We start from the raw sequence: 26,197 nt of genomic DNA, 5'->3' as shown, positions 1-26,197 counted from the left end.
GCAGGTCCCAGTACAGTTCCTTAAAGTAGGGGTGCAGCAGGATCGCTCTCTCCCCACCCAGTGCGCTACTGCCCAGGCGCTTTTTGGGGTTCTTCGTCATAAACTGGAAAAAAGAAAAGAAAACAGGGTGGAAGAGAGGGGTGCTGTCAGTTGTGAGCTCTGCAGGTTCCTATCCTGGCATTTTAGTACAGCCAACATTAAAACCAGCATAAAAGCAGAGACCAGAAAGTGGGGAGAGAGCAGGACAAGGACTCTGTTAAAAGGTGAATAAAATCCCATCTTGTAGGCACCTGGGCAAGCTTCAAAGGGGAGTGTTTTCCACAGGCAAGGTGCCACCACAGAGAAGACCCCGCCTCAAGCCACCTCTTTGGGTGGGGCACCGGCAGCAGTGCTTGAGATGAGGTGCTTCATTGGCAGGCTGGACAATATGGGCGGAGACGGCCCTGCAGGGCCTTTATATGAAGAGGCACTAGGACAACACCTGGGAAGAGACTTCCCTTGTGAGAACAGAGCTCAGGCACAGCTCTCATGGGTCCAAACCTGACTCACACCTTTATTTGTTCTCCTTCCGGGAGTGCTGTGTTCTTAGCGGGAGACCTCCCAGCAAACTGATGCTTTGCCTGCCAGCACGTGAAGCACTGGTGGGAGGAGATGCGGTGGAGTGGGAAAGGGATCTGTCAGCACGGGACCCCCCGCCCCCACCGGGGTCGCTAGCCACAGCCTGGGAACCCTATATCTGTTTTTGACATATAATTTCTTTATGTAATTTTTAAATGCATATATACACGTAGGTACATATATTTTCGGTTGCACTATTTATAGCTTCATTTTATGTTGTTAGCTGCCTCGGACAGGCTTTGGAGAGTGTGGGATAGAAGTCATCTTCAAAACAACTTAATAAAGAGTGGAATCTGTGCCACATTGGCAGCGACGGCGCGGCTGTTTCCTTAGGCGTGGTCTACTCGTGTAGCAGAACAGTCTAGGGCTGCCAGCTCCGGGTTGTGAAATTTTGGGGTTGGAGACCGAAGAGGGGTGGGGTTTGGGGAAGGGGTTTCATTGGGGTATAATGCCAGAGTCCACCTCCCAAAGTTGCTGTTTCCTTCAGATGAACTGATCTCTGTTGCCTAGAGAAAAGTTGTAATCCCAAGGCGATCTCCAGCCACCACCTGGAAGTTAAAGTCAACCACAAATGGATGTACAGCATAGGCAAGTAAGCAAACCACCGAAAAAAATAACACTGTACACATAAAGTATTAGGCAACAAATGGCGTCCTTAAAATGAATTAGTATTTTCTTTTACAGTCCTTTTTCACAGAAGTTGTTGATCACTCCCTTTTTGTCTCTGGACACAGTCACAAACAAAGCGGCTACGGAGCACCTAAGTTGCCGTCTGTTTCTTCTGACTACTTCAGGCCACTGTCTCAATGGTGGAGCCCCGAAAGCTCTAGACGTTAACTCTGACTTTGCAGTCAGAGTTTGGCCCTCCTGCTGGGCTCTGAAGCAAGACAGACTGCAAAGTCAGAGTTAACTTCTAGAGCTTTAGGGGCTCCACCATTGAGACAGTGGCCTGAAGAAGTCAGAAGAAACGGACGGCAAACCTAGGCGATCCGTAGCCGCTTTGTTTGTGTCCAGAGACAAAAAGGGAGTCACTACCTGGATGTTGGTGACCAGGGCTATTTTTGGGCAGGAACGCACAGGAACGGAGTTCCGGCTGGCTTCAGAGTTGGCCACGCCCACTACAGCCAAAACCTCTGCGTGCGTGGCTACAGAGGGAAGGCCTGGAGAGTGACCCCCCTGGTGACTCTGAGGTGGGCGGGCCGGGGGGGGGCCCTGGCAGGATCGGGGAGGCATTTAAATGCCTTCCCTGTGTCTCCCTGTGCCTGTCCAAGGGCCGGCTTGCCCGGGCTCCTCACAACCACGGGGCGCCCAGGCAAGCCAAGGGAAGGCATGGGGTGTGGCCTAATATGCCAATGAGCTGTGCTGTCGGGGGTGTTGCTTAATATGCTAATGAGTTTCTGCTGTTGGGTGTGGCCTATTATGCTAATGAGTTCCTGTTGGGCTTTTTCTACAAAAAAAGCCTTGTTGGTGACCCTCCCTAATAACCATCAACTAAGTCAGATAAAGCTCAAAACAGACTCAGACTTATGGGTAGGGTAGCCAGCTCCGGGTTGGGAAATACCTGGAGATTCTGGGGGTGGAGCCTGAGGAGGGTGGGGTTTGGGGAGGGGCGGGGCTTCAATGGGGCATAGTGCCATAGAGTTCAACTTAGGGTTGCCAAGTCCCCCATGGCCACCAGAAGGCTGGCATCCCTAGCTCACCGTCCAAAGCGGTCTTGTTCTCCTGAGGAACTGATCTCTGTCGCCTGGGGATCAGTTGTAATCCCAGGAGATCTCCAGCTACCACCTGGAGGTTGGCAACCCTAGCCATGGGCTGGCAGAGGCCTGAAGTGGGAGAATGGATCGTCCTGCTTCAGACCGGACAGGAGGAATAGTTGCATCCTCTTCGTAAAGTGTGGAACAATAGCCCAGCACGCAAGGAACGAAGCGACCGTTTCCATAATGCGCCGAATTATTTGGGCCAAATTCGCCTCCCCTCCACCACGACGTTTCGGGCTACTACAGGGCTTGTTAGAGCCTGGCTCTGTTCCTTTGCGTGCCTTGAGAAAAATGAAATTGGTTTAGAAGTCCTGCCGTATTTTGCAGTGATCTCACAAAGGTTTCCCCCCCCCTTTTTTAAAGCAAGCAAGCCAACAGGTTTCCTTTCTGTGGTTAGCATTATGCAGAAAACTCTCACCCCTACGAGTTAACAGGGTGAAGAATGAGACGAACAGAATCTAACTGCCCTTGCAGTGGAAAGAGGGATAACCTGGAGACTTCCAATAATCCATTAAGATGAACGGCAGGAAAGAACGAGAGCGGAATGGATGCAAAAAGGGAGGGGGGGGGAAGGCTTCTCCCCAAGATCCATTTAATCATAAACAAAGGGGGCCGTAATTAGGGAAACAGAGTAATTACTTTAATTGAGGCTTCCATGAAAGAGCCCTTCAGCAAGAGGCGGAATGTGCAGTAATGATTATGTAAGCGGACAAGTCAGAGTAATAAAAGGGAGAGAGGAGGGATGGCTCTCGGGCTCTCGGGTTTCCGTTTGTTCTTTCTTTATTTGTTTTACTCGTTTATTCCCCACCTTTCTCCCCAGTTGCGGTCCCGAAGCGGCTCACAGCCTACTCCTCTGCTTTATCCTCACATTAACCCTGTGAGACAGGCAATGCTCCGTCTAAGCTGTGGAGTCCTGTGAGCCAAAATTCTACTTTGTGAGCTACTGGCATTAGAGTTGTGAGCAAGCGATTTGGCTGCTGCATCAATTGGTTTGCTCCAGAGCCATCCCTTCCTGAGCGAAGACGAAAATGTGTGAGCCGGAGCCTAAGAAATTGTGAGCTAGCTCACAGTAACTCAGCTTAGAGGGAACACTGGAGGTAGGTGAGGCTGAGAGAGTATAGGGTTGCCACTCCCCCAGTGGGGCCAGGGACTCCCAATCTGCTGCGGCCCAGCTGGCCAGTGGGGGAAGCCTCACCCCCAAGAAGCCCCCTTCTGGCGCTGTCATGATAACATTACCCAGGGGCAGAGTTCCCTCTAAACTGAGTTAGTGTGAGCTAGCTCACAGCTTTTTAGCCTCTGGCTCACACACTTTTGTCTTAGCTCAGGAAGGGATGGCCAAATCGCTCGCTCACAATTTTAATGCCAGTAGCTCACAAAGAGACAGGAAGGCCTGGCGTGATCTGGTCCATGGGGTCGCGACTGTGTGACTGAACAACAACAAGCTCACAAAGTAGAACTTTTGCTCACAAGACTCCACAGCTTAGAGGGGACATTGCCCAGGGGTGACATCATTGTGTTTCCGATGTCAGGGGCCACGCTCTAGGTTTTGGGCAAAACGCTATGGGTTCGAGGCCAAAAACTCATAGAGTTTTGCCCAAAACCTACAGCGTCGCCCCCGATGTCTGGAAGGATTGGGAGCAGTGTTCCCTCTAAGCTGAGTTAGTGTAAGCTAGCTCACAGTTTTTTAGCCTCCGGCTTACACATTTTTGTCTTGGCTCAGGAAAGATGGCTCCAGAGCAAACTAATTTATGCCGTAGCCAACTCGCTCGCTCACAGCTTTAATGCCGGTAGCTCACAAAGTAGAATTTTTGCTCACAAGACTCCACAGCTTAGAGAACATTGATTGGGAGTCCCCCCCACTGGCACCCAGGTAGGACCTGGCAGCCCTAAGAGGGTATGACTGACCCAAGGTCCCCCACTGAGCTCGTGCCATGGAAGCCCGCTGGGTGACCTTGGGCCAGTCACCCTAACTCTAGGGTGCTACTGGACTCGAATTGAGCTGGACCACAGTTCAGATAAACCACAGCTTCTGGTTAAAAGCTCACTTGGCCCTACCATCCTTTTTCACAAAAGCTTGGAGAGGATTCAAATGACGAAAGTCCATGGCGGCGCACAATGCACTTTACAGCCACACTGTTTATAAAATGCTCCTTTTCTTCCTGGTGGCAGTACCGTAAATCCCCAGACATTGTGTATCGTTGGGTGGTGCGCGTTGCTCAGATTGCAAATATTTGAGCTCTATCTCTAATGCAATATCACTGGTAGGTCTTTGTATAAGGCTATGACTGCCGGTCACATGCCCGAGTCGAGAAGTGCCCGCTGCACTGCCCGGCTGGGCCCATGGCGGTCACTGTGTCAAGGTGTTTCCCATCTCTCCCTTCTGGGATGACTCAGAGGCTGGGAACAGAAACCGGAATCCAGGTGGAGTTTACTTTGTGGTTTCAAGCCCTTACGGCAGGAAAAGATAAGAGCGGAGGTGGGCAGGCAATTCCAAAACAGATGCTGCGTGAGATTGTAAAGGGACGAAGGCGGGGTTCTTCTTACATCAGCTCACTCTCGGACCAGCGGAGGCAAACTAAAGCACGCAAAACTATTAAAGTATGCTTAATGTGCAGAATTCATACTAGCCACAGAATTCCTTTTCTTTCCAGTTTGGTGTCGTGGTTAAGTGTGCGGACTCTCATCTGGGAGAACCGGGTTTGATTCCCCCACTCCTCCACTTGCACCTGGCTGGATGACCTTGGGCAAGCCATAATTCTGGCACAGCTGTTCTTGAAAAAGAGCAGTCTCTGTCAGAGCTCTCTCAGCCCCGCCTACCTCACAGGGTGTCTGTTGTGGGGAGGGGAAGGGAAAGGAGATTGTAATCAGCTCTCCTTCAGGTAGTGAAGGACAGGGTATAAATCCAAGCACCTCCTCCTCTCCTTCTTCTTCTTCTTTTCTTCTTCTTCTTCAAGTAGGGTTCCCAGGTCCCAGCAGGGGTTCCCACGCTTTTCAGGGCTTTGATCCGCCATCGGCCAGCTGGTTGGCAGAGGAAACCCCACCCCCAAACAGGGACATCGCTGGGTGATGTCCCCGATGTGATGACATCACCCGGAAGTGTAACCATCGTTTTGCCAATGTTGGGTGTGTGTGTTGATACTCTAGTTTCTGGGCAAATTATGGTTTTGAAGGCAAAAAACCATAGAGTTTTGCCCAAAAACTAGAGCATCCCCCCCAACGTCGGGGACATGATGAAACCACTTCCGGGTGATGCCATTGTGCTGTAGAAGATCCCGGGAAGGACCCAGGAGAACCCCACCAGATGCCAGATAGGACCTGGCAACCCTGTTTTCAGTAGGGTTGAACTCTTAGATCCAAATTGCCCGCCGTCTCTGCTATTTTGAAAAGGCTCTACAGTGGGGTTCTGCATGTGCCACACAGAAGGACAACGGTGTATTCATTTCTGTTGACCTTTAAAAACTCTTTCGTTTCTATTCTGCTTTTGTCCCTGATCAGGCTCCAAAGCGGCTAGGGTTGCCAGACCCAGGTTGACTTAACATGCACACTTCTTCTTTTTTTTCTTTTCGATTTTTAAAATGTTCATTAAGATCAAGTATAACTTACAACATGTATAATAACTGCAAAACAGTATACAATAGTCCTGAGAATCCAAAATTACAAGGTAAAGGTTCCCTTGCTCGAAAGCCAGTCGAGTCCGACTCTAGGGTTGCGGTGCTCATCTCCGTTTCAAAGCCGAAGAGCCAGCGCTGTCCGAAGACGTTTCTGGGGTCATGTGTCCGGCATGACTAAACACCAAGGTGCATGGAACGCTGTTACCTTCCCACCAAAGTGGTACCTATTTATCTACTTGCAATTTCTTGCTTTCGAACTGCTAGGTTGGCAGGAGCTGAAACTAGAGACGGGAGCTCACTCCGTCATGTGGCACACTTGGGTCTCGAACTGCTTTACAACAATTACAAACCAGTCAGTTAATCACCAACAAAGTTTTCAACATGCACCAACAGTTATAACATAATAACATAATAATTTAGTATCAGATCTATTCCCATATATAAAAACGACTTTTGAACTATAAATCTCAATGAATGAAGTCAGGTTTAAAATACAACAAGTTTGGGAGTCTGCTACTCTGAACACAAGAGGAGTCTCAGCAGCAAGGCGGAGGTCAGAGTGAAATCAAAAGTGAAGCCGTGTGTGATAGCTCGTCCTAGAACGTTGTGTTCTGTCATGAAGTCGAGTACTGGATACCAGGTACGTACAAATTTATCATACGTTTTACTGGAGCTGTTTTGTACTCGGTCTACTATATTAGTAGACCGATTACAAAACATTACAAAACAAAAAACCCCAAAAAATTACAGTAGGAGCTGCGGTGGCTCAAGTGGTTAAGATGCTGAACTGCAGGCTGTGGAAGGTCGGTAGTTCAGCAGTTCGAGACCCGAGTGTGCCGCATGACGGAGTGAGCTCCCGTCTCTAGTTCCAGCTCCTGCCAACCTAGCCGTTCAAAAGCAAGAAATTGCAAGTGGATAAACAGGTACCACTTCAGTGGGAAGGTAACAGTGTTCCATGCACCTTGGTGTTTAGTCATGCTGGCCACATGACCACAGAAATGTATTCGGACAGCGCTGGCTCTTCGGCTTTGAAATGGCGATTAGCACCGCAACCCTAGAGTCAGATTCGAGTGGCTTTCGAGCAAGGGAACCTTTACCTTTACTATAGTAGAGATTTTGTTCATCACAAACTGATCCCAAATCTTGTCATACCAGGATGTCAGAGTAGGAGGAGATGGAGATTTCCAGTTTGCCGCAATCGTGAGTCTGGCTGCTGCAAGAAGAATGGAAGTAAGGGTCTTTTTGGAGTCATTCCCAACTGATGAATCCCAGAGATTGAGCAAGGAGAGCTCCAGAGTGACAGGGAGTGTTTGTTGCGTGATGCTGTTGATTCGGGAGAATATGTCTTTCCAGAATTGCTGAATGACTGGGCATTCCCACCAGCAGTGTAAGTAAGTTCCAAGAGATCCACAGTTTTTCCAACACAGAGGATCATACTGAAGGTTCATTCCATTCAGCCTTTTTGGTGTGAGATACCATCTGTGTATGATCTTGAAGGAGTCCATCCTAATGTTGTGAACCCGTGAGGAAAACACCGGAGAATTCCATATGTCAAGCCAATGTGATTGTCGCAAGTCTGTTTCCAAGTCTGCTTTCCAAATCTTTTGGCAGGGAAGAGATCGGGAGCCTTCAGCAGATGATAAAAGTCTGTGCACCTTAGAAAGCAATCCCTTCATGGAGGGGTTGTATATGTAGACAAGAGAGTCTCAAATTCCGTCTTTGGTCTGATGAAAATATCTGTTTGTGCTAACCGATCAATCAAGTTCTTAAGCTGTAAATAACGGAACCAGGGGATGGATGTTCCAAGAATTTCCTCTAATCCAAGTTTATCTCGTATTTCCCCTTGTTTTACTAGGTCTGAGAGACGTGTCAGACCCGCCGCCATAGATGCACACTTCTTAAAACAGACTTCTTCACTTCCTCATTAAAACAGACTTCTTCATGCCTTTTATATAGGTGGTGGTGGGGGTGTTTACCAGGAAGCGCTAATTAGAGTCAAGACCAATAAGTATCTGAGAAATAAGTATAGCTATGATTGGATCAACGCGGTTGGTCATCCTGAGGAAGAGCTCCCCAGATTCGGTCAAAACTATCCACATTGTCGTCGTCACCCCCTTTAAATTGCATCGACCGTGCTACTACAGTTGCCTTTATTCAAAGCGGACTGACATTTTCTGTCGTATGGAAATATGCTTTGTCTGTGGAAACCCAACAACAGCAAAAAAAAAAAAAAAAGCTAATTGAAAACAAACGCTTGGCGGGAAGTCATGGAAGAATCCCCTTTGAGAGGCTGAGGAATTCTCGCTCTGCCTTGTCAACCGGTTCCCCCAGAGCCTCTTCTGACTCGCTGCCGCTTTCCTGTTGCGAGGGAGCTCGAGGGGGCGTCAGGAAGAGCTCCTGACCTTCCCAGACCTCGCATCCAAAACAGGATCCTGAGAAAGTAACATGGGCTCCGGAGAGGAAACGGCTGATGGCGGCCCAAGGGGCAGTCCCCTCTTTCGAGGCGTTTTCAGAGGAGGAGGAAACGGCGAATGGCGGACACCGTTTTCCCTGTTGCTTTCATCATGCCCAGAAATGACCCGCTCGGTTACTGCTCACAGCGCTACGTGCTTTTAAATGCTCCCCAGCTGGTGTTTGAATGTGCTTCAGGTGGGTAGCCCTGTTGAGTCCAGGCTACATTTGAGTCCAGGAGCACCTTACAGAGCAAGCTTTTTAGAGTCAAAGAAGAAGGAGGTGTGGATTTACAGCCCGCCCTTCATTTGGGGTCTCTGAGTGGCTTCCAACCTCCTTCCCATCTTCTCCCAACATCAGACACCCTGTGAGGCAGGTGGGTCTGAGAGAGCTCTTTTGAGGACTGCCCTTGAGAGAACAGCTCTCAGAGAACCGTGGCTTGTCCAAAGTCACCCAGCTGGCTGCATGTGGAGGAATGGGGAATCAAACACAGTTTGGTGTACTGGTTAAGTGCGCGGACTCTCATCCGGGAGAACCGGGTTTGATTCCCCACTCCTCCACTCGCAGCTGCTGGATGACCTTGGGCAAGCCATAGTTCTGTCAGAGCTGTTCTTGAAAAGAGCAGTTTCTGTCAGAGCTCTCTCAGCCCCGCCTGCCTCACAGGGTGTCTGTTGTGGGGAGGGGAGGGGAAAGAAGTTTGTAAGCTGCTCTGAGACTCTGAGTGAAGGGTGGGGTAGAAATCCAATCTCCTCCTCCTCTTCCTCCTCCTCCTCTCCTCCTCCTCCTCCTCCCAGATTAGAGTCTGCACTCTTAACCACTACACCAAAGTGGGTCTAATTTGACCCCGGAAATCGTATTTGGAGGGTAGCAAAAATCTACATTTGAATCCAATCACACCTTAGGAGTCCCACAAGAGTTTGAGAGTATATGCTTTTGAGAATCCCTGTGTCCTGTTGGTCTTTTAAGTGCTACTGGATTGAGAGTCTTGTTCTTTTATAACCGGTCATTGTGGACTTAGTGCCAACCAATCTTTAGCTTTCCCTGCCAAAATGACGAGTGCAACTTTGCATTATGACATCACAGCTCTCACTGCTGGCAGCCAAAGATGCAGCACCTGGGCAGGGAAAGGATGGATCCATGCGATGTCAGGAAGCATGTCTGGCCCCACTGGTGGACCTCCTGATGGCACCTGGTATTTCTGGCCACTGTGTGACACAGAGTGTTGGACTGGATGGGCCACTGGCCTGATCCAACATTGGCTTCTCTTATATTCTCTTACGTTCTCTTATGTCAGTTCCATCAGGTGCCACAGAAGGAGAGGAGGGGTGCTGTTGGGGAGGGGGCAGTCAGACTTCCACAAATGGTCTGGTTTGATTCCTACTTTTGGTGGGTAGCTGTGCTGGTCAGCAGGAGAACGGTGAAGTTCAAGTCCAGTAGCACCTTCGACACCAAAAAGATTTTTGGAGTATGAGCTTCTGAGAGCCAAGGGAGGGGCTGCGGCTCAGAGGCAGAGCATCTGCTTGGCATGCAGAAGGTCCCAGGTTCAATCCCCGGCATTTCCAGTTAAAAGATGTGGCAGTAGGTGATGTGAAAGACCTTCGCCGGAGGAGCCACTGCCAGCCTGGGTAGACAACGCTGACTTTGCAGGACAAGGGTCTGAGCCAGTATAAGGCAGCTTCGTGTGTCCGTGTGAGAGTCAGAGATCTCTTTGTCAGACGTGAGCAGAAACAGAAAAGAAGAGGAGGAGGAGGCAGAAGAAGAAGAAGAAGAAGAGCTGGATTTATACCCCGCCCTTCACTCGGAGTCTCAGAGTGGCTTACGATCTCCTTTCCCTTCCCCTCCCCACAACAGACACCCTGTGAGGTGGGTGGGGCTGAGAGAGCTCCTGAGAGAACTTGTGACTGGCCCAAGGTCACCCAGCAGCTGCATGTGGAGGAGGAGTGGGGGAATCAAACCTGGTTCTCCAGATCAGCGTCTGCCGCTCTTAACCATTATACCCAACAGAGATCTCTCCTCTGCTCTAATCAAGCTGATTACAACCTGCAATGGTACCTTTGCATCGTTTCTAAGCCCTCTTTACAACACCCCTCCCACCTTCTGACTAGATTAAAAGGGCTCAAGCAGATCATGAGAGGGAGGGCAGGAAGGGTTGCCTCAGTGCTTAGTTCTCGTAGCCCTTTCTTACACGCCCAGGGAAACGCCGGTCGCCACTTTGGGGCCAGGAAGCCATTTTCCTCCAGACCAGCGTGGCCGGGGATCCTGGAGGGTTTTTCTTTTTTTACATCTGGGCATGGAGCAGGGGTCACTGTGGGTGTGGGGAGGGGACGTCTTTGTGAATTTCCTGCTCTATAATGAAATTAGGAATCAAACTGTTAGATTCGAGTCCAGGAGGCTCCTCAGAGACCAACAAGAGTTTCAAGGTATGAGCTTTCGATGAGTGTGAACTGAGGTCTCGGAGTCATAGAATCCTAGAGCTGGAAGGGACCTCCAGGTAATAGGTGATGTGAAAGACCTCAGCCTGAGAACCTGGAGAGCGACGGAGAGGGGCTGTGGCTCAGCAGCAGAGCATCTGCTTGGCATGCAGAAGGTCCCAGGTTCAATCCCCCGGCATCTCCAGTTAAAAGGACCAGGCAGGAGGTGATGGGAAAGACCTCTGCCTGAGACCCTGGAGAGCTGTGGCTCAGTGGCAGAGCATCTGCCTGGCATGTAGAAGGTCCCAGGTTCAATCCCCCGGCATCTCCAGGTAAAGGATCAGGTGGCGGGTGATGTGAAAGACTTTTCTCTGCCTGAGACCCCGGAGAGCCTCTGCCAGTCTAAGTAGGCAAGGGGAGGGTCTGTGGCTCTGTGAAAGTCCCACTTTCAGTCCCCGGCATCTCCAGTTAAAAGGCCAGGCGGTGATGTGAAAGACCTCCGCCTGAGACCCTGGAGAACCCTGGCCAGTCTGACCTTGATGAACTGATGTTCTGATTCAGTATAAGGCAGCTTCACATGTTCATCAGCTGAGCTGAGGGACAGGATACGGCCCAATATGTTTTGCGTCTCACACTGTTCAAGTTACCTGCATTGAAAACCATCAATCTGACACGAATCCGCTGTAAGGGTGGCATGGAAGACATTTCAGTAAGTAGATCTGTTCATTTGAAATGTTGGAGGAGAGTTACACAGACACCACGGACCACTGAAAGGATAAATAGGTGGGTTCTATCAAGCCTGAAGCTACAATGACTAAACTGAGGCTCTCGTACTTTGGTCACATTCTGAGAAGACAAGAGTCACTGGAAAAGACAATAATTCTGGGAAAAGTGGAAGGCAGCAGGAAAAGAGGAGGACCTGAGATGAGACTCAGTCAATGAACCCAGGGCCTTCAGTTCGCAAGACCTGAGCAAGGCAGCTGATCCTAGGACATTTTGGAGGTCATTAACTCATAGGGTCACCATAGCTCAGAAGTGATTTGACGGCACTTAACACACACAAGTAGGTCTGTGAGGGTGTGTTTGTAGGGGGAGAGAGACGAATCCCCCTTGGACATACTTTAGTCAGCTCCAATATCTCGCTGTTACCCTCTGTTCCATGGTCTTCAGTTCTCGAGGACACAGAATGATAACCGCCTTGGTTTACCCAAGGTAGGGTCCTGTAGACTGTATGTAGATTTATAGCACCGAATTTTAACTATTTATACTATTGTTTTATTGTTTTTATGCTTTATATTGTTGTTAGCCGCCCTGAGCCACTGGGTAGGGCGGGATAGAAATCCCAAAAATAAATAAATATAATCTGGAATCCCTTGTGGGATCTTGCCCATTCTGCCTTTAATTTGGTGTAGTGGTTAAGTGCACGGACTCTAATCTGGGGGAACCGGGTTTGATTCCCCACTCCTCCACTCGCACCTGCTGGATGACCTTGGGCAAGCCATAGTTCTGGCACAGCTGTTCTTGAAAAAGAGCGGTTTCTGTCAGAGCTCTCTCAGCCCCGCCTACCTCACAGGGTGTCTGTTGGGAGGGGAGGGGAAGGGAAAGGAGTTTGTAAGCTGCTCTGAGACTCCCTTGGGTAGTGAAGGGTGGGGTATAAATCCAATCTCTTCTCTTCTTAATTGCCTAACACCAGGGCACCGTTGTAATAGTTGTGATGTAGTTTGATCGCCATCGTTTAAGGGTTAAATTCATAGTTTTAATCTTGATTTGATTGTTTTATATTAATGTTCTAACCTTCCCTGAGCCCGCTTGCGGGAAGGGCGGGGATAGAAATTGAACCAAATAAATAAACAAATAGGACAAGATGGGTTAGGCAATGGCTTGAGATCCCTTTCAGCTTTACCAGCCCAGGGGGAGGTCGTGTTGAACAGATGCGCAGAGCCCCAAGGGGGTATACGTACTGCTTTCAGGATCACCACGGCGTCTTCCTGGAGCCAAGTCGGGTAAACGATCTCATCGTTGAGGATGGCTTCAAAGAGGTCGTCTTCGTTTTCGGCTTCGAAGGGGGCGTGGCCACAGAGCATCTCGTAGAGCAGCACTCCCATGGCCCACCAGTCGACGTCGGGGCCGTACAGCATCTCTTGCAAAATCTGCAACGAGAGGAAGGGATCGGGATGGAGCCTCTCGTCGGCTATCCTTGGTCCCTCTTTGTCCGTCGCTTGCGGACTGCCCCATCTAAGGCTGCCAGCTCTAGCTTTGGAAATTCCTGGAGATTTAGGGGAGATGTCCAGGAAGGGGCAGAGTTTGGGGAGAGGAAGGGAGCCCAGCAGGGATGTGATAACAAGTGTCCGTCCCCTGAAGCTGACCTTTCCTCCAGGTGGACCTGATCTCTGTAGCCTGGAGATCAGTTGTGATTCCAGGGGACCTCCGGCCACCACCTGGATGCTGGCAACCCTAAGTAGGGTCAAGAATACTATTACCTCCTTGGTCTATTACCTCATTTATATGCAGGGGTCATTTCCTGCAGGAGCACACAGGAGTGGAGCTCCGGCAGTAAAGAGCCCAGGGGGCGGGCACATGCAACAAGCCCCACCCCCTGCTCCCAGCAGCCCCATGCCGCGAGGAGCAAGAAGCCCCTTTCTTCCCCTCTTTCTTTCCCTCTTTCTTTCTTTCTTCCTTCCTTCCTTTCTTTCTTTCTTTCTTTCTTTCTTTCTTTCTTTCTTTCTTTCTTTCTTTCTTTCTTTCTTTCTTTCTTTCTTTCTTTCTTTCTTTCTTTCTTCTCTCTCTCTCTCTCTCCTTCCTTCCTTCCTTCCTTCCTTCCTTCCTTCTTTCCCTCCTTTTTTCCTTCTCTCCCTCTTTCTTTCCCTCTTTCACTCCTTTCCTTCTCTTTTTTCCCTTCCTTCATGCCTTCCTGCACAGAACTACGCGTCCCCCCCCCCAGCTAGCAATCCAAAACAGTCCAGTGGCACCTTTAAGGCCAATTTTTATTCAGGTACAAGCTCTCCCTCCTCTGCTAGGGCAGATCTGTGCATGTCCCCCCCCCCCATAGCTAGCAATCTAAAACAGTCCAGTGGAGCGTGAGCAGTTGGTGTTGCCTTCTGACACACTTCCGTTGATGTCAGGGGGTGTGGCATATGCAAATAAGTTATGTTAATGAGCTCCTGTACCTTTTTTCTATTAAATGACCCCTGTTTGTATGCATGTGAAAAAAACAGAGATTTGGAGATTCCTAGAGGGCCCTCAGAAGGGAGGAGTCCACCCTAGAAAGCAGCCATTTTATGCAGGGGAACTGATCTCTGCAGTATGGAGATTGGTTATGATTCTGAGAAAACTCTAGGCCCCACATGGAAATTGGCAACCCTAGCAGCATCTGAGTAATCATTTTTGGGGTGCTAAATATTTTATGCTATTTTAATGATGTTTATGTGGGGGGGAAAGGAAGCTCGCGTCCTTTGGGCAGGATTTTCCCCCACACGCCTTTTGGAGTCTGAGTAAGTTTCAGCTGATTTCATTGACTGTTTTGTATTTTGGCAACCACTGAAGGACCCCGGATTTCCCTTTGTTTGTCTAGTTATTGTGAATCAAGGTTGCCTTGCCTTTTCTTTGACAATAAGAAGCACTTTTGCCTGATTCACTGAACTGGAGTGTAGAGCCTGAAGCTGAGTATCTTGGCGGAGAACCCAAAGCCTGCATCATAGAACCCCCCCCCCACACACACACACACATGTTTCGTTGTATGGATAGATGTTCAAGGCAGCTTACGTGGGCACAGTGGGGGGGGGGGACAATGAAAAATGCAAATATAAACCAGGAACCAGATGGAAATATTATGCACAGTTCTAGTCTAAATCACACAGCAGTGCTGGAGAGCTGCGCCGTTTAAATGACAGGGCAGCAGTGGAGCTGGCAGAGCCGTTCCCCTACCTCTGGGGCGATATAGTCCGGCGTTCCACAGAATGTTGCCGTGGTGACTCCGTCCCGGATACCTTCTTTGCACATCCCAAAGTCAGCAAGCTTGCAGTGGCCTTCGTGATCCAGTAACACGTTATCCAGCTTCAGGTCCCTGCGGCAATGATAATAGTATGTCTTGGTTTGTGGGTGGAAAAACTGAGGCTGAAAGGCACAGATGGTTAACAAACCCAGGATCAATGCCTACGAATAGTGTACCATCTGGCGTTGCCAGTCCTCCCACACTCAGTGGCAGCAGCAGAATTTTTTTAAAAAAGTTTTTTTTAAAAAAAGCTGTGATGTCACTTACATGGAAAGCCTGGAAGTTACATTGCATAGATCTAGGAATCAGCGGAAACTCTATGGTAAGCCATAGAGTCCTTTGGTGATTCCTAGAATGACATGATGTCCCCACCCAGCCCCCCCCCCCCCCGCTCAGCTGTTTGGTTTAAATGGCTTGGAGCCATGAATCGAACAGCAAAAATGCAGTTTGTGCCCATCCCTACTTAAAACCTGGCAGAATGCCCCCCCCCCAAACTGTGAACTAGTCTGAAATGGAATTGGAATCTAAAATTTTGAACTAGACTTGCCAACTGCAGTTAAGGAAATTCTTGGACATTTGTGGGAGGAAATATGGGGAGGGCAGGGTTGCAGTGGGGTATAATGCCAGAGAGTCCATCCTCTCAAACTGCTATTTTCTCCAAGGGAACTGATCTCTCTTTGTTGTAATTCCAAGGGATCTTGAGGGGCCCAAAGGTGAAGCAGCAAGGGCTCTACCTCTGGCCCATGGCCCTTCTCCATGAGCTGTGATCCCTCCCCGATGTGGAAGAGTGACCAGACCAACATGAGACAGGCAGATTCAAGTCCAGTAGCACCTTAGAAACCAACAACATTTTTCGGGGTATGAGTTTTCAAGAGTCAAAGCTCACGTTGTCAGACTCTAAAAAGCTCATACCATAAAAATCCTGTTGGTCTCTAAGTTGCTGTTGGACTTGAAGCTGCCTTCTGAACTAACTTAATGGGAAAGTGAAGATTTGGATCCAGGTCTCTCAGGTTCTAGTCCAACACCCTACCTTAGGGTGCCAGGTCCCCCCGGCCATTGGTGGGGAATGGGGGAGTAGTGTTGCCAGATCCAGGTTGGGGAACTCCTGGAGATTTGGGGATGGAGCCTGGGGAGGACAGGGACCTCAGTGGGGCACCATGCCACAGAGCCCACCCTCTAAAGCATCCGTTTTCTCCAGGCGAACTGATCTCTGTAGTCTGGAGATGAGCTGTAATTCCAGGGGATCCCCAAGTCCCACTTGGAGACTGGGATCCCTACCCTACCTACTATAACGACTCATTGCCTCAGGTCACATACTCAGTTCATTAACTACGCTGGGGTAAACAAGTGCATTCAAAAGGAATAGGAATTGAGAGCTGATGACAGATGTATGGAAAGGCAGAGGGGAAAAGAGAAAGGGCAGAATATGAAGACAGTCACTAAGCTGTGGACTGACATGTGGCCCTTCTGGTTGCCTCCCAAATGCTCCTCCAAGGCTGAAGGTCCTCAAAGCAGGATGATGGAGCCACACAGGTGGACTTGCTGCAGTTCTAGGTGTGTATGTTTGAGGGGTGTGTATGAAGGGAGTATCTCCTCTCCTTCCTCTGGAATTCCAGGGAAAAGTAGCCAAACCACCCCTCCTTAGATAGATCTCCAGGGCAAGGCGGCTACATTTTAAAGAACTAGAATTAGCCTCTGCTGGAAGGTGAATCACCCTTTCCGTTTTCCAAGGAAAAACCGCCAAGTAGCAGTTCCAGATTGAGGCCCCCAAAGGCAAGGCTATGCTGTTGGGCAGATGGAAACATGGTGGGAACGGAACGGAAATCCTCCTGATACAGATCTCAGGACAAAGAGCAGGAGTGAATGCCCCTAGAGCAGGGGTGTCGAACTCATTTGTTATGAGGGCTGGATCTGACATAAATGAGACCTTGTCAGGCGGGGCCATGTGTGTCATAAAATGTAATGCCAGGTAGTGGAGATATAAACTTCATAAAGGGCGCAAACACAAATAAATATTTACTTAAAATAAAAACATGCTTAAAACATTAGCCCTCTTGCAATATTTTGTTTATTCAACAGTGTCTGATAACTGACACCTCTTGCTCTGAATTACTGCATCAAAATGTCTGTGCTGTTGCAATCTTGAGTATGCTGTTCAGGTTGTGTATCTGTAAGCTGCAAACCTACGATGACACAGCAGCAGCAGAACTGGAAGAAGCAGCAGAAGACAGCCAGTTCCACTGCAGGCCTGACAGAAGCCCTCCGGGGAGGGGCCTGATCCGGCCCCCGGGCCGCATGTTTGACACCCCTGCCCTAGAGTGTGAGGCGCAGGGTTGCCAAACTCCAGTTGGTGGCTGGAGATCTGCTTACAACTGATCTCCGGCCGACAGAGATCAGTTCACCTGGAGAAAAGGGCTGCTTTGGAGGGTGGGCTCTGTGGCATTCTATCCTGCTGAGGTCCCTCCCCTCCCCAAACCTCCCCTTCCTCTGCCTCCCCCAAAACCTCCAGGGATTTCCCAACCTGGAGCTGACAAACCTAGTGTGGAGCTATCCAGTTTTCAAATTTGCCCGGTGTCGTAATGTACACACATTGCCTCTAGGGCCGAGTATTGAGTTAGGGTTCAGTCATATGAGGGGCACACCAAGGTAAACATAAATGTTCATCATTTATTGCCAAAGACCACAGGCTTCTCCTAAGTGTCCTCGAATGCTCTGGAAGTCCTACTGCCACCTGCTTTTCCCTCCTACCCAGCAGGGATCCTCTAGAAACTCCCGTCCTCTCTGTTCCGATGAGGAGGTGTCTCTAAATTACGAAAATCACATGAGCACAGGAAGCTGCCTCTTACTGAATCGGACCCTTGGTTCATCAAAGCCAGTATTGTCTACTCAGACAGGCAGCGGCTCTCCAGGGTCTCAAGCAGAGGTATTTCACATCACCTCCAGATTAGTCCTTTTTAATTGGAGATACTAAGGATTGAACCTGGGACCTTTCCTGCAGGAGCACACAGGAGCGGAGCTCCTGCAGTAAAGAGCCCAGGGGGCGGGCACATGCAACAATCCCCGCCCCCTGCTCCCAGCAGCCCTCAGTCAGAGCAAGAAGCAGCCCGGTAAGCTGCAGAGCCCCCCACCCAGCCCCCCGGTCCAAAACAGTCCAGTGGCACCTTTAAGGCCAAGTTTTATTCAGGTACAAGCTCTCCCTCCTCTGCGAGGACAGATCTGCACGTCCCCCCCCCCAGCAATCCAAAATAGTCCAGTGGAGCCTGAGCGGTGGATGTTGCCCTTCTGACACATTTCCAGTGATGTCAGGGGGTGTGGCATATGCAAATAAGTGATGCTAATGAGTTATGCTAATGAGCTCATGCACCTCTTTTTCTATGAAATGACCCCTGCTCCCCTCTAAGAAGTTTTCATCACTTCGCTCTGTTGCCTTTTGGCTTTTTTTGTGTTTCCCCCTCTGCTCGGCCTCTGCTTTCTCCTAATCGCCACCATCCTTCTGTTTGCAGGCCTCGAAGCTATTTTGACTCACTTGTGATGAACCTGACTTATGTTGGCCTGCTTGACATTACTAGCTCCGGTTTGAAAAGGGCAAAACTCTGCTCGGAAGTCAGCCTAAGCCTTCTGTGTATTTCTTGCCTGTCACCGTGACAACAAAAACCTAACCTCCCGTACCCCAGTTCCATCCACCGGCCTACCATCAACCATCTCTAAATGTTGTGGAGGTTACTGGTCAGATCTCTTTTGGTTTCCTGGCATGCTCGAACAACCTGCTAGGTGGAGGAGAATTTAGCGGAAAGTCTTGTCTTTTGAGGTAGTGAATATATGCTTTCAAATTATGGATGCTGGAGAAGACTCTTGAGAGTCCCTTGGACTGCGAGGAGAACAGAACAGTCAATCCTAAAAGAAATCAACCCTGACTGTTCCCTGGAAGGCCAGATCCTGAAGTTGAAGCTCAAATACTTTGGCCACCAAATGAGAAGGGAGCACTCAATGGAGAAGACCCTGATGCTGGGAAAGACTGAAGGTCAAAGAAGAAGGGGGCGGCCAAAGGATGAGATGGTTAGGCAACGAACATGAAATTGAGCAAACTCCGGAGGACGGCGGAAGACAGGAGGGCCTGGCGTGATCTGGTCCAGGGGGTCGCGAAGAGTCGGACTCGACTGTGCGACTGAACAACAAAAGAAATGTAAGAATCTTCCAGGTCAGAAGAAAGGCTGAGGTAGCCAGTAGGGTTGCCAGCCTCCTGGTGGCGGCTGGAGATCTCCTGAGATTACAACTGATCTCCAGGCGACAGAGATCAGTTCACCTGGAGCAAGTGGCCGCTTTGGAAGGAGGACTCGATGGCATTGTACCCCATTGAAGTCCCTCCCCTCTCGAAACCACACCCTCCTCAGGCTCCACCCTCCAAAGTCTCCAGGTATTTCCCAACCTGGAGCTAGCAACCCTAGCCAGGTTGAACCTGGAAACTGGTGGGAGGTCTCAGGGCAGGGACAGTGGGGGGCCACGATACCAGCAACGTCGCCGATGTTGCTAGGTCACTTCCAGGTACAACCCAGAAGTGACAAAGGGTAACTCTAGGAATCGCGGGAAACTCTATGGTAAAAGCTTGGTTAATAGGCACTGAAGGACCTAAAAGGGCGCTCCTGCTTTTTAACTTGCAAGCACCCCATGCTTAGTCCAAGATCCACTTCTGGGAACCCAGTCATTATCTCCCACCCCTTTCTGGATGAGCACTCCCTGTTCACTTACAGAGTTCTGGTTGCTATGAACTGCGTGCCATTACCCTACGTGCCATTACAGCTGTTGGAAAGCAACAGGGTAGATCCAGAAGTACCAGTCCTGAAGGGCCTCTAGCACTTGCCTAAAATCTTTGCATAGGCATGCTACTAATCTGTATGGTCACTTCACGAGGTGGGAGCTGGTCATGTCAGCTTAAGAACATCAGAACATCAGAAGAGCACTGCTGGTTCAGGTCCATCTAGTCCAGCAACTTGTCTCACACAGTGGCCAACCTGTTCCTCTGCAGGGCCAAGAACAGGGCACAGAGGCCAAGGCCTTCCCCTGATGTTGCCTCCTGGCCCTGGGATTCAGAGGCTGAATGCTTCTGAATGTGGAGGTTCCCCTCAGTCACCATGGCTAGTAGCCCCTGACAGACCTCTCCTCCACAAATCTGTCTAATCTTGTAGTCTAATAGCGAAGCTGGGATATCATTGGATACTTAAATCTGGTAACTGGAGCTGTGAACAGGCGAGATAGATCTTTCTAAAAACCTAAAAAGGGCCCTATCTGTGCAGAAAAATGTGAAATTAAAAAATAAATACACTGGGCAGCATAAAAAATCAGAAAATGATAAAAGGAGCATCTGTAGCTTTAAGCAACAGATTCCCACAGTGGCTGTTGCTAGGCAACCACAGGTTCTGACTTGGTTCTGTCAGTAAAAGGAAGGGAGAGGGGGAACAGCCATTTCCAGGCCTGTTTTTGCCTTAGAGGGAGGACTCATTGAGGCCAGGCCTGGACCTAGGGTTGCCAGCATCAGGTTGGGAAATTTCGGGAGATTTTGTGATGGAGTCTGAGGAGGGCAGGGTTTGAGGAGGGGAGAAGCCTTACCCGGCCTTGGTCATCAGCAGGGGATGGGAGGTAGGGTTGCCAGATCCAGATTGGGAGACTCCTGGAGATTTGGGGATGGAACCTGGGGAGTGCAGGGACCTCAGTGGAGTACAAGGCAATACAGTCCACCCTTCAAAGCATCCATTTTCTCTAGGGGAACTGATCTGTGTAGTCTGGAGATGAGGTGTAACTCCGGGGGATCCCTAGATCCCACCTGGAGACCGTCATCCCTAATATAAGGCCATAGAGTCCATCCTCCAAAGCAGTCACCCTCCATCTTTCTTTGTTATACCTCTGAGGATGCCGGTCACAGCTGCTGGTGAAACGTCAGGTACTACAATGCCAAGACCACAGCCATACAGCCCAGAAAAATCTACAACAGCTAATGAACTCCAGCTGTGAAAGCCTTTGACGACATATTGATTCTATTCCAATTACAGTCCACAAACTTGTTTCTTTTTTTGTTCTGAAAGGTGGAATATAAATGAAGTAAATAAAATACACATGTAGATGAAGATGGGAGGCAATTTAAAGGTACGTTGATGAATGGCTGAGAAGGAGAAAATGAGGCAGGGAGAGGATATGGGGACTGACAAGAGGAGAGAAAGAGGTTAGGAAATTCCTAGAAATTGGGGGGGGGAGCCTGGGTAGGGCAGGGTTTGAGGAGGGGAGGGACCTCAGAGGTGTATAATGCCATAGATGCCGCCCTCCAAAGCAGCCACTTCCTCCAGGGGAAGAAGGGTTGCCAACCTATGGGTGGGACTCCACCAATGTTCACTGTGAAAAAAATTTATTCTATTCCAATTCCAGTCAACAAACTTGCTTCTTCTTTTGTTCCTTTATTTTATGTCACGCAATGCTGCTTCCAGACAATTGCCATTCAACTACGGATGTCCTAGGTAAATATTCCGTTTCCCCCAATGCTTCGTCAGGTTCCCCAATGGGGTATAACTCACTGGGGGTGTGGTGGGGGGAGGTATTTGTGAAGTTCCTGCATTGTGCAGGGGGCTGGACTAGATGACCCTGGAGGTCCCTTCCAACTTTATGATTCTATTCTATGAACACACAAAGGTGCTGGAAATCTTGTTTATAAGCACTGTTTCGCTGGGGATCTTGTTTATAGCATATGGATCCTGAAACTTTCCTTCTCTTTTCCTGTTAAAGTTTCATTCTCTTCTCCCCTTTTTTCTTTGTCTTGAAATGTCAGCTCCTGCTGTTACCTGTTCTCTACCTTCCCTTTTGGGAGGGAAGGCAGGGTGATATAGCCCAAACTCATCAGGTCTCGCAAACTCAGCAGGATTGGAACTTGGAAGGGAGACCACCGAGGAAGACTCTGCAGAGGAAGGCCATGACAAACCATCTTTCCTTCTCGCTTGCCTTGAAAGCCCCTTGCTGCGGTCGCCATAAGTCAGTTGTAACTCGGTGGCACACGTGCACATAGGTACTTTCCATTGCTACTTTCGTCTATTCATTTAACACAAGTTGCCGTTAAGACGCTGAACTGCAGGCTGTGGAAGGTTGGTAGTTCAGCAGTTCAAGACCTGAGTGTGCTGCATGACGGAGTGAGCTCCCGTCTCTAGTTCCAGCTCCTGCCAACCTAGCAGTTCGAAAGCAAGAAATTGCAAGTAGATAAATAGGTACCACTTCGGTGGGAAGGTAACAGCGTTCCGTGCGCCTCGGTGTTTAGTCATGCCGGCCACATGACCACGGAAACGTCTTTGGACAGCCCTGGCTCTTCGGCTTTGAAACGGAGATGAGCACCACAACCCTAAAGTTGGATTCAACTGGCTTTCGAGCAAGGGAACCTTTACCTTTACCTTTTAACCTTCGGGCTTTATTTCTTCACTCCAGATCTGATCTCTTCTCCTCTGGCTTAATCTGGTCTTCTCTTAAATCTCTATTCCTCACCAGCTCAGATTAAGCCTTTCAGCTGTGCATTTCTGAACTGTCTTCCTCATCCTGCAGTCTTATTTTCTCCGCTCTCTTGAAATATTATAGGTTCTTTTCCTGGTCTCCTTCGCCCAAGCCCATCACCTGAAAGTAACCATTGTTGCCCTTTTGTTCTTATTCACAGTGTCGTGAAAGCCTGCAGTTTTGATTGCCTGCTTCCCAAACATTTCCCATTCCTATTTATTCAAACAAAGATGAGCTTCTCTGATCTGCCTCAGTTATTGCCCAATGCACTTCTTTCAGGTTTGCCCGATTTCCCACTTCCAATTTTTTTCCTTCGGTTCTCAGAACTGCTGCTCATCTTGAATTTTCTGTTCCTCAGTTTAATCCTGTTTCTTCTCTTATACGCTTTGCTGCCTTTGTTTTCTCTGTTGCATTTGTTTTAAATTTCTGGCTTTCTCATTCAAGGAAATATAAATTGCTTGATTGATTAAATAAATAAAAGTTGTGAATCCCTCATTATTGCTCTTCATTCTTTTTGTTCTACAACACTTCATCTTCTGGAACCAATTTGCTCACCGCATCTAAAGTCCTTCCGTATTCTCTGTTTCATTGGAATGTCGTGATTTCTGACGCAGGGATCTCTCCATTGGCCCTTATATTTAAAAGGCAGCCTTGTCTACGCTCTCTGTGTTGTTTTTATTTTATTTATTAAAATATTTCTTTAAGAGAGTTTACACCAAAGTAAAATAATACAGTTAGACCACAACCTCAAAATATTTGTTTTTTTTTAAATCCCCAAATAGCTTATAGAAACAAACCACCACATCGAGCCACAAATATATTTTATTAGAAATGACTCCGTCTCAAAGCCTTGAATGCACCTTGTCTAAATATCTGTAGCTAGTTGGCTGAACAGAGCCCTAGCCATTGGCTCAACTATTGAGGTGTTATGGAATCTTTGTGAACATTCCAATTGCTCAGAAGTTTTGGGTTTTTTAAGGTGTCCTCAAACTAGACTGCAAGGCAGATTTTTGGGTTTTTTAAGGTGTCCTCAAACTAGACTGCAAGGCAGATGGGGCTGTTCATGGGAAGGAATACAGAGAAGGAAGATGGACCTTTATTACTAGGCAGGAGTTACAATGAGCATTGTGTTTGTATATCTGTGTGTGTGTGTGTGTGTGTGTGTGAGAGAGAGAGAGAGAGAGACAGAGAGACAGAGACAGAGAGAGAGAGAGAGTAGCAGCAGGCAGGGCTTCTTCTTTGGGGGGGCGGAGATGCCAGAACTCTCAAGTGGGAAATGAAGTTTTCAATCTGTATACTGAAAACTCATGAACTTTAAAACATTTTAAAAAGAATTTTGTCAAAGAGGTTCCGGGACTCTGTTCCGGCACATTCCCCCAGAAAAAAAAGCCCTGGTGGCAGGGAGGAATGGGTGTGTGAGAAAATGGAGAAATGGACACAGAGAAGATACTGTAAATTAAAAAAAAAGAAAAAGGTCTGCACATTTTGCAGGTTTCCACTAACTAAAATAAACAAGGAACAAGTCAGGGCATGGAAACTTTGACACTATGCATCAAAGAGAGAGTTACAGTTTGGAAGTTCCAGCTTTTCTGGCCAGCGAATGCAACAGCCACACCAGGAACCATCTCCAAGCCGGAAGGCAGGGCCTGGCTTCCAGAAGGCTGCAATAATGTGGGTTCAGGTTATTCTTGGCTCTAACTGCAACCCAGCTGAGCAAAAGCTTGTTCCTTGCCCAGACAGTATTGGCTAATGAAGAAGAAAGTGATACCCCCAGATGAATGTTTCCACTGGCACAGTTCATGACTGGTAACTAGCTCCAGTGGTTTTGAAACACGACTAGGCACGCTTATGGTGGACAGGTCTATCAGTATAGCTAATTCTCAGCGTGGCCCCATCTATGGATACTTAACTCCAAAGACTGGAGCAATGGACAGACAAGACAGATCTTTCTGCAAACCTGAGAAAAGCCTCAGGGTTTGAAAAGCCCAAATGATCAAAAGAGCACCTGTAGCTTTAAGAAACAGATGCCTGCAGTGGCTGTTGCTAGGTAACCACAACAGTATTGCCAGCCTTTGAGCCTTGGTTTCTGTCAGTAAAAAGCAAGGCCATTTCCAGGTCTGCTTTGATCACTGGGGGAGGACTTACGAGGGCTAAGCCTGGCAGCAACCACAAGGCAATTTGCTACCAGGCAACATGCTTTGGGCTGAGGCAGCAGGCGTCCATATATGGCTTCCCTGAGGTGGCAAACAATATGCCAGGGAACCTCTCACAGCCAGTTGTGACCTTGTTTTTAATGTCTATTACTGTGTTTTAAATTTTTAACTGTATTTATTGTGTTTTTGACATGAGGTTACCTGCCCTGAGCCCGCTTGCAGGATGGGCGGGCTATAAATACAAACAAACAATAAATAAATAAATAAATGCATGATCGACCTAGGCACAGATGCTTGCTACTGTTCAATAGCAGCCATCTCCTGAAAGCCTACGTTGTGTGGTGGTTAGACTTTTAGAGCAGGATCTGTGAGACCCAGCTTCGAATCCCTGTTCTTCTGTGGAAGCTCACTGGTTGACTTTGGCCCAGTCCCAGTCTCAGTCTAACCTACCTCACAGGGTTGTTGTGAGGATAAAACGAAGGAGAGGAGAATGACGTAAACTGTTCTGTGTCCCCATAGCGGAGAAAGGTGGAGCTATAAATCAAGCAAATGAAATAATGTAGCTGAAGACGGGAGGGAAGATACAAGGTAGGCTGGTTGGTAGGAGTCGGGGAGAGAAAGCAGCAGGGCAGTGTGAATTGCTGGGGATCAACTGGAGGGAAATCTGGAGGTCAAGACTAAAAAGCCCGACTTACGGACCACCCACAGACAGAGTTGCCAGCTCTGGGTAGGGAATTATCTGGAGACTTTTGGGGGTGGAGCCCGGGGAGGATGTAGGGTTGCAGGATCTGCTCATCACTCTGGCGGGGGGATTTGGGGGACGTTCCGGGGGTGGGTGAGGATGCCTCCAAGCCCCGCCCCCAAGAGTGACCACACACCCGGCCATCCCTCTTCCTCCCCTCCTGCCTCATTTAAAGGGCTTCAGCTGATCAGCAGGGACCATGTGACCTTCCAACCAGCTGGAGGGCCCTTTAAATCTAGCAGATGGGAGGGAGAGGGGTGGTCGCGGGCCACACACTCAGCTCGCAAAAAAGACCCTTTAAATGGTCTTTTTTGCAAGTGAGGTGGGGGCCGCGGTGCACGGGGCTGGGGGAAATCAGCCCCACGTGCTGTGGCCCCCCACCCCGCTTGAAGCCCCAGAGGTGGGGAACCCCCGCCTGGCCCTCGGGGCTGGCGACCCTCGGAGAGTGGGGTTTGGTGAGTGGAGGGACCTCAGCATGGTATAATGCCGTACAGCTCACTCTCCGCAGCTCCCGTTTCCTCCAGGGGAACTGACCTTGGTCATCTGGAGATCAACTGCGATAGCCGGAGATCTCCAGGTGCCACGTGGAGGCGGGCAACTCTACCCAGAGACTAACGAGTGGAAACAGACTATTTGGGGAGATGGCCTTTGGGGGTGATCCAATAGGGTTTCTCAGGGGTCGTTTCGTAGAAAAAGAGCTAGGGGGACTCATTAGCATAACTCATTAGCATATGCCACACACCCTGACATCACAGAAAGTGTGTCATAAGGCCACACCCCCTGACATCACCGGAAATGTGTCATAAGGCCACACACCCCGCCCCCAACGGTCCCGGCCGCCGCCGGCCTTGCAGCTCCACTGCCGAGCCCCATGAGGGGCCCGGCGGTGGACCTGCAAGGCCGGCGGGAGTGCAAGGAAGCCCCGCGAAGGCCCTCCCTGGCCCC

General features: G+C 49.2%; 1 protein-coding gene across 1 annotated transcript in view; it reads right to left on the bottom strand.

Moving 5' to 3' along the window:
- The window catches only part of PRKCH (protein kinase C, eta), a 193,624-nt gene that overhangs the window by 4,895 nt on the left and 162,532 nt on the right, over positions 1 to 26,197 (bottom strand). Inside the window, exons 11-13 of the mRNA XM_015422013.1 lie at positions 14,773 to 14,911; positions 12,810 to 12,998; positions 1 to 103 (exon numbers count right to left, since the gene is read on the bottom strand). The exon at positions 1 to 103 is cut by the window's left edge and continues 71 nt beyond it. Of these exons, the coding sequence (XP_015277499.1) occupies positions 1 to 103; positions 12,810 to 12,998; positions 14,773 to 14,911 (431 nt within the window). The remainder of the gene's footprint in view (positions 104 to 12,809; positions 12,999 to 14,772; positions 14,912 to 26,197) is intronic.

This window comes from Gekko japonicus, unplaced genomic scaffold (assembly GCF_001447785.1).
Source record: "Gekko japonicus isolate JY-2015 unplaced genomic scaffold, Gekko_japonicus_V1.1 scaffold166, whole genome shotgun sequence".
Taxonomy (NCBI): domain Eukaryota; kingdom Metazoa; phylum Chordata; class Lepidosauria; order Squamata; family Gekkonidae; genus Gekko; species Gekko japonicus.
The sequence above is the reverse complement of the archived record's forward strand: the minus strand, read 5'-3'. Positions and strand labels throughout refer to the sequence as shown.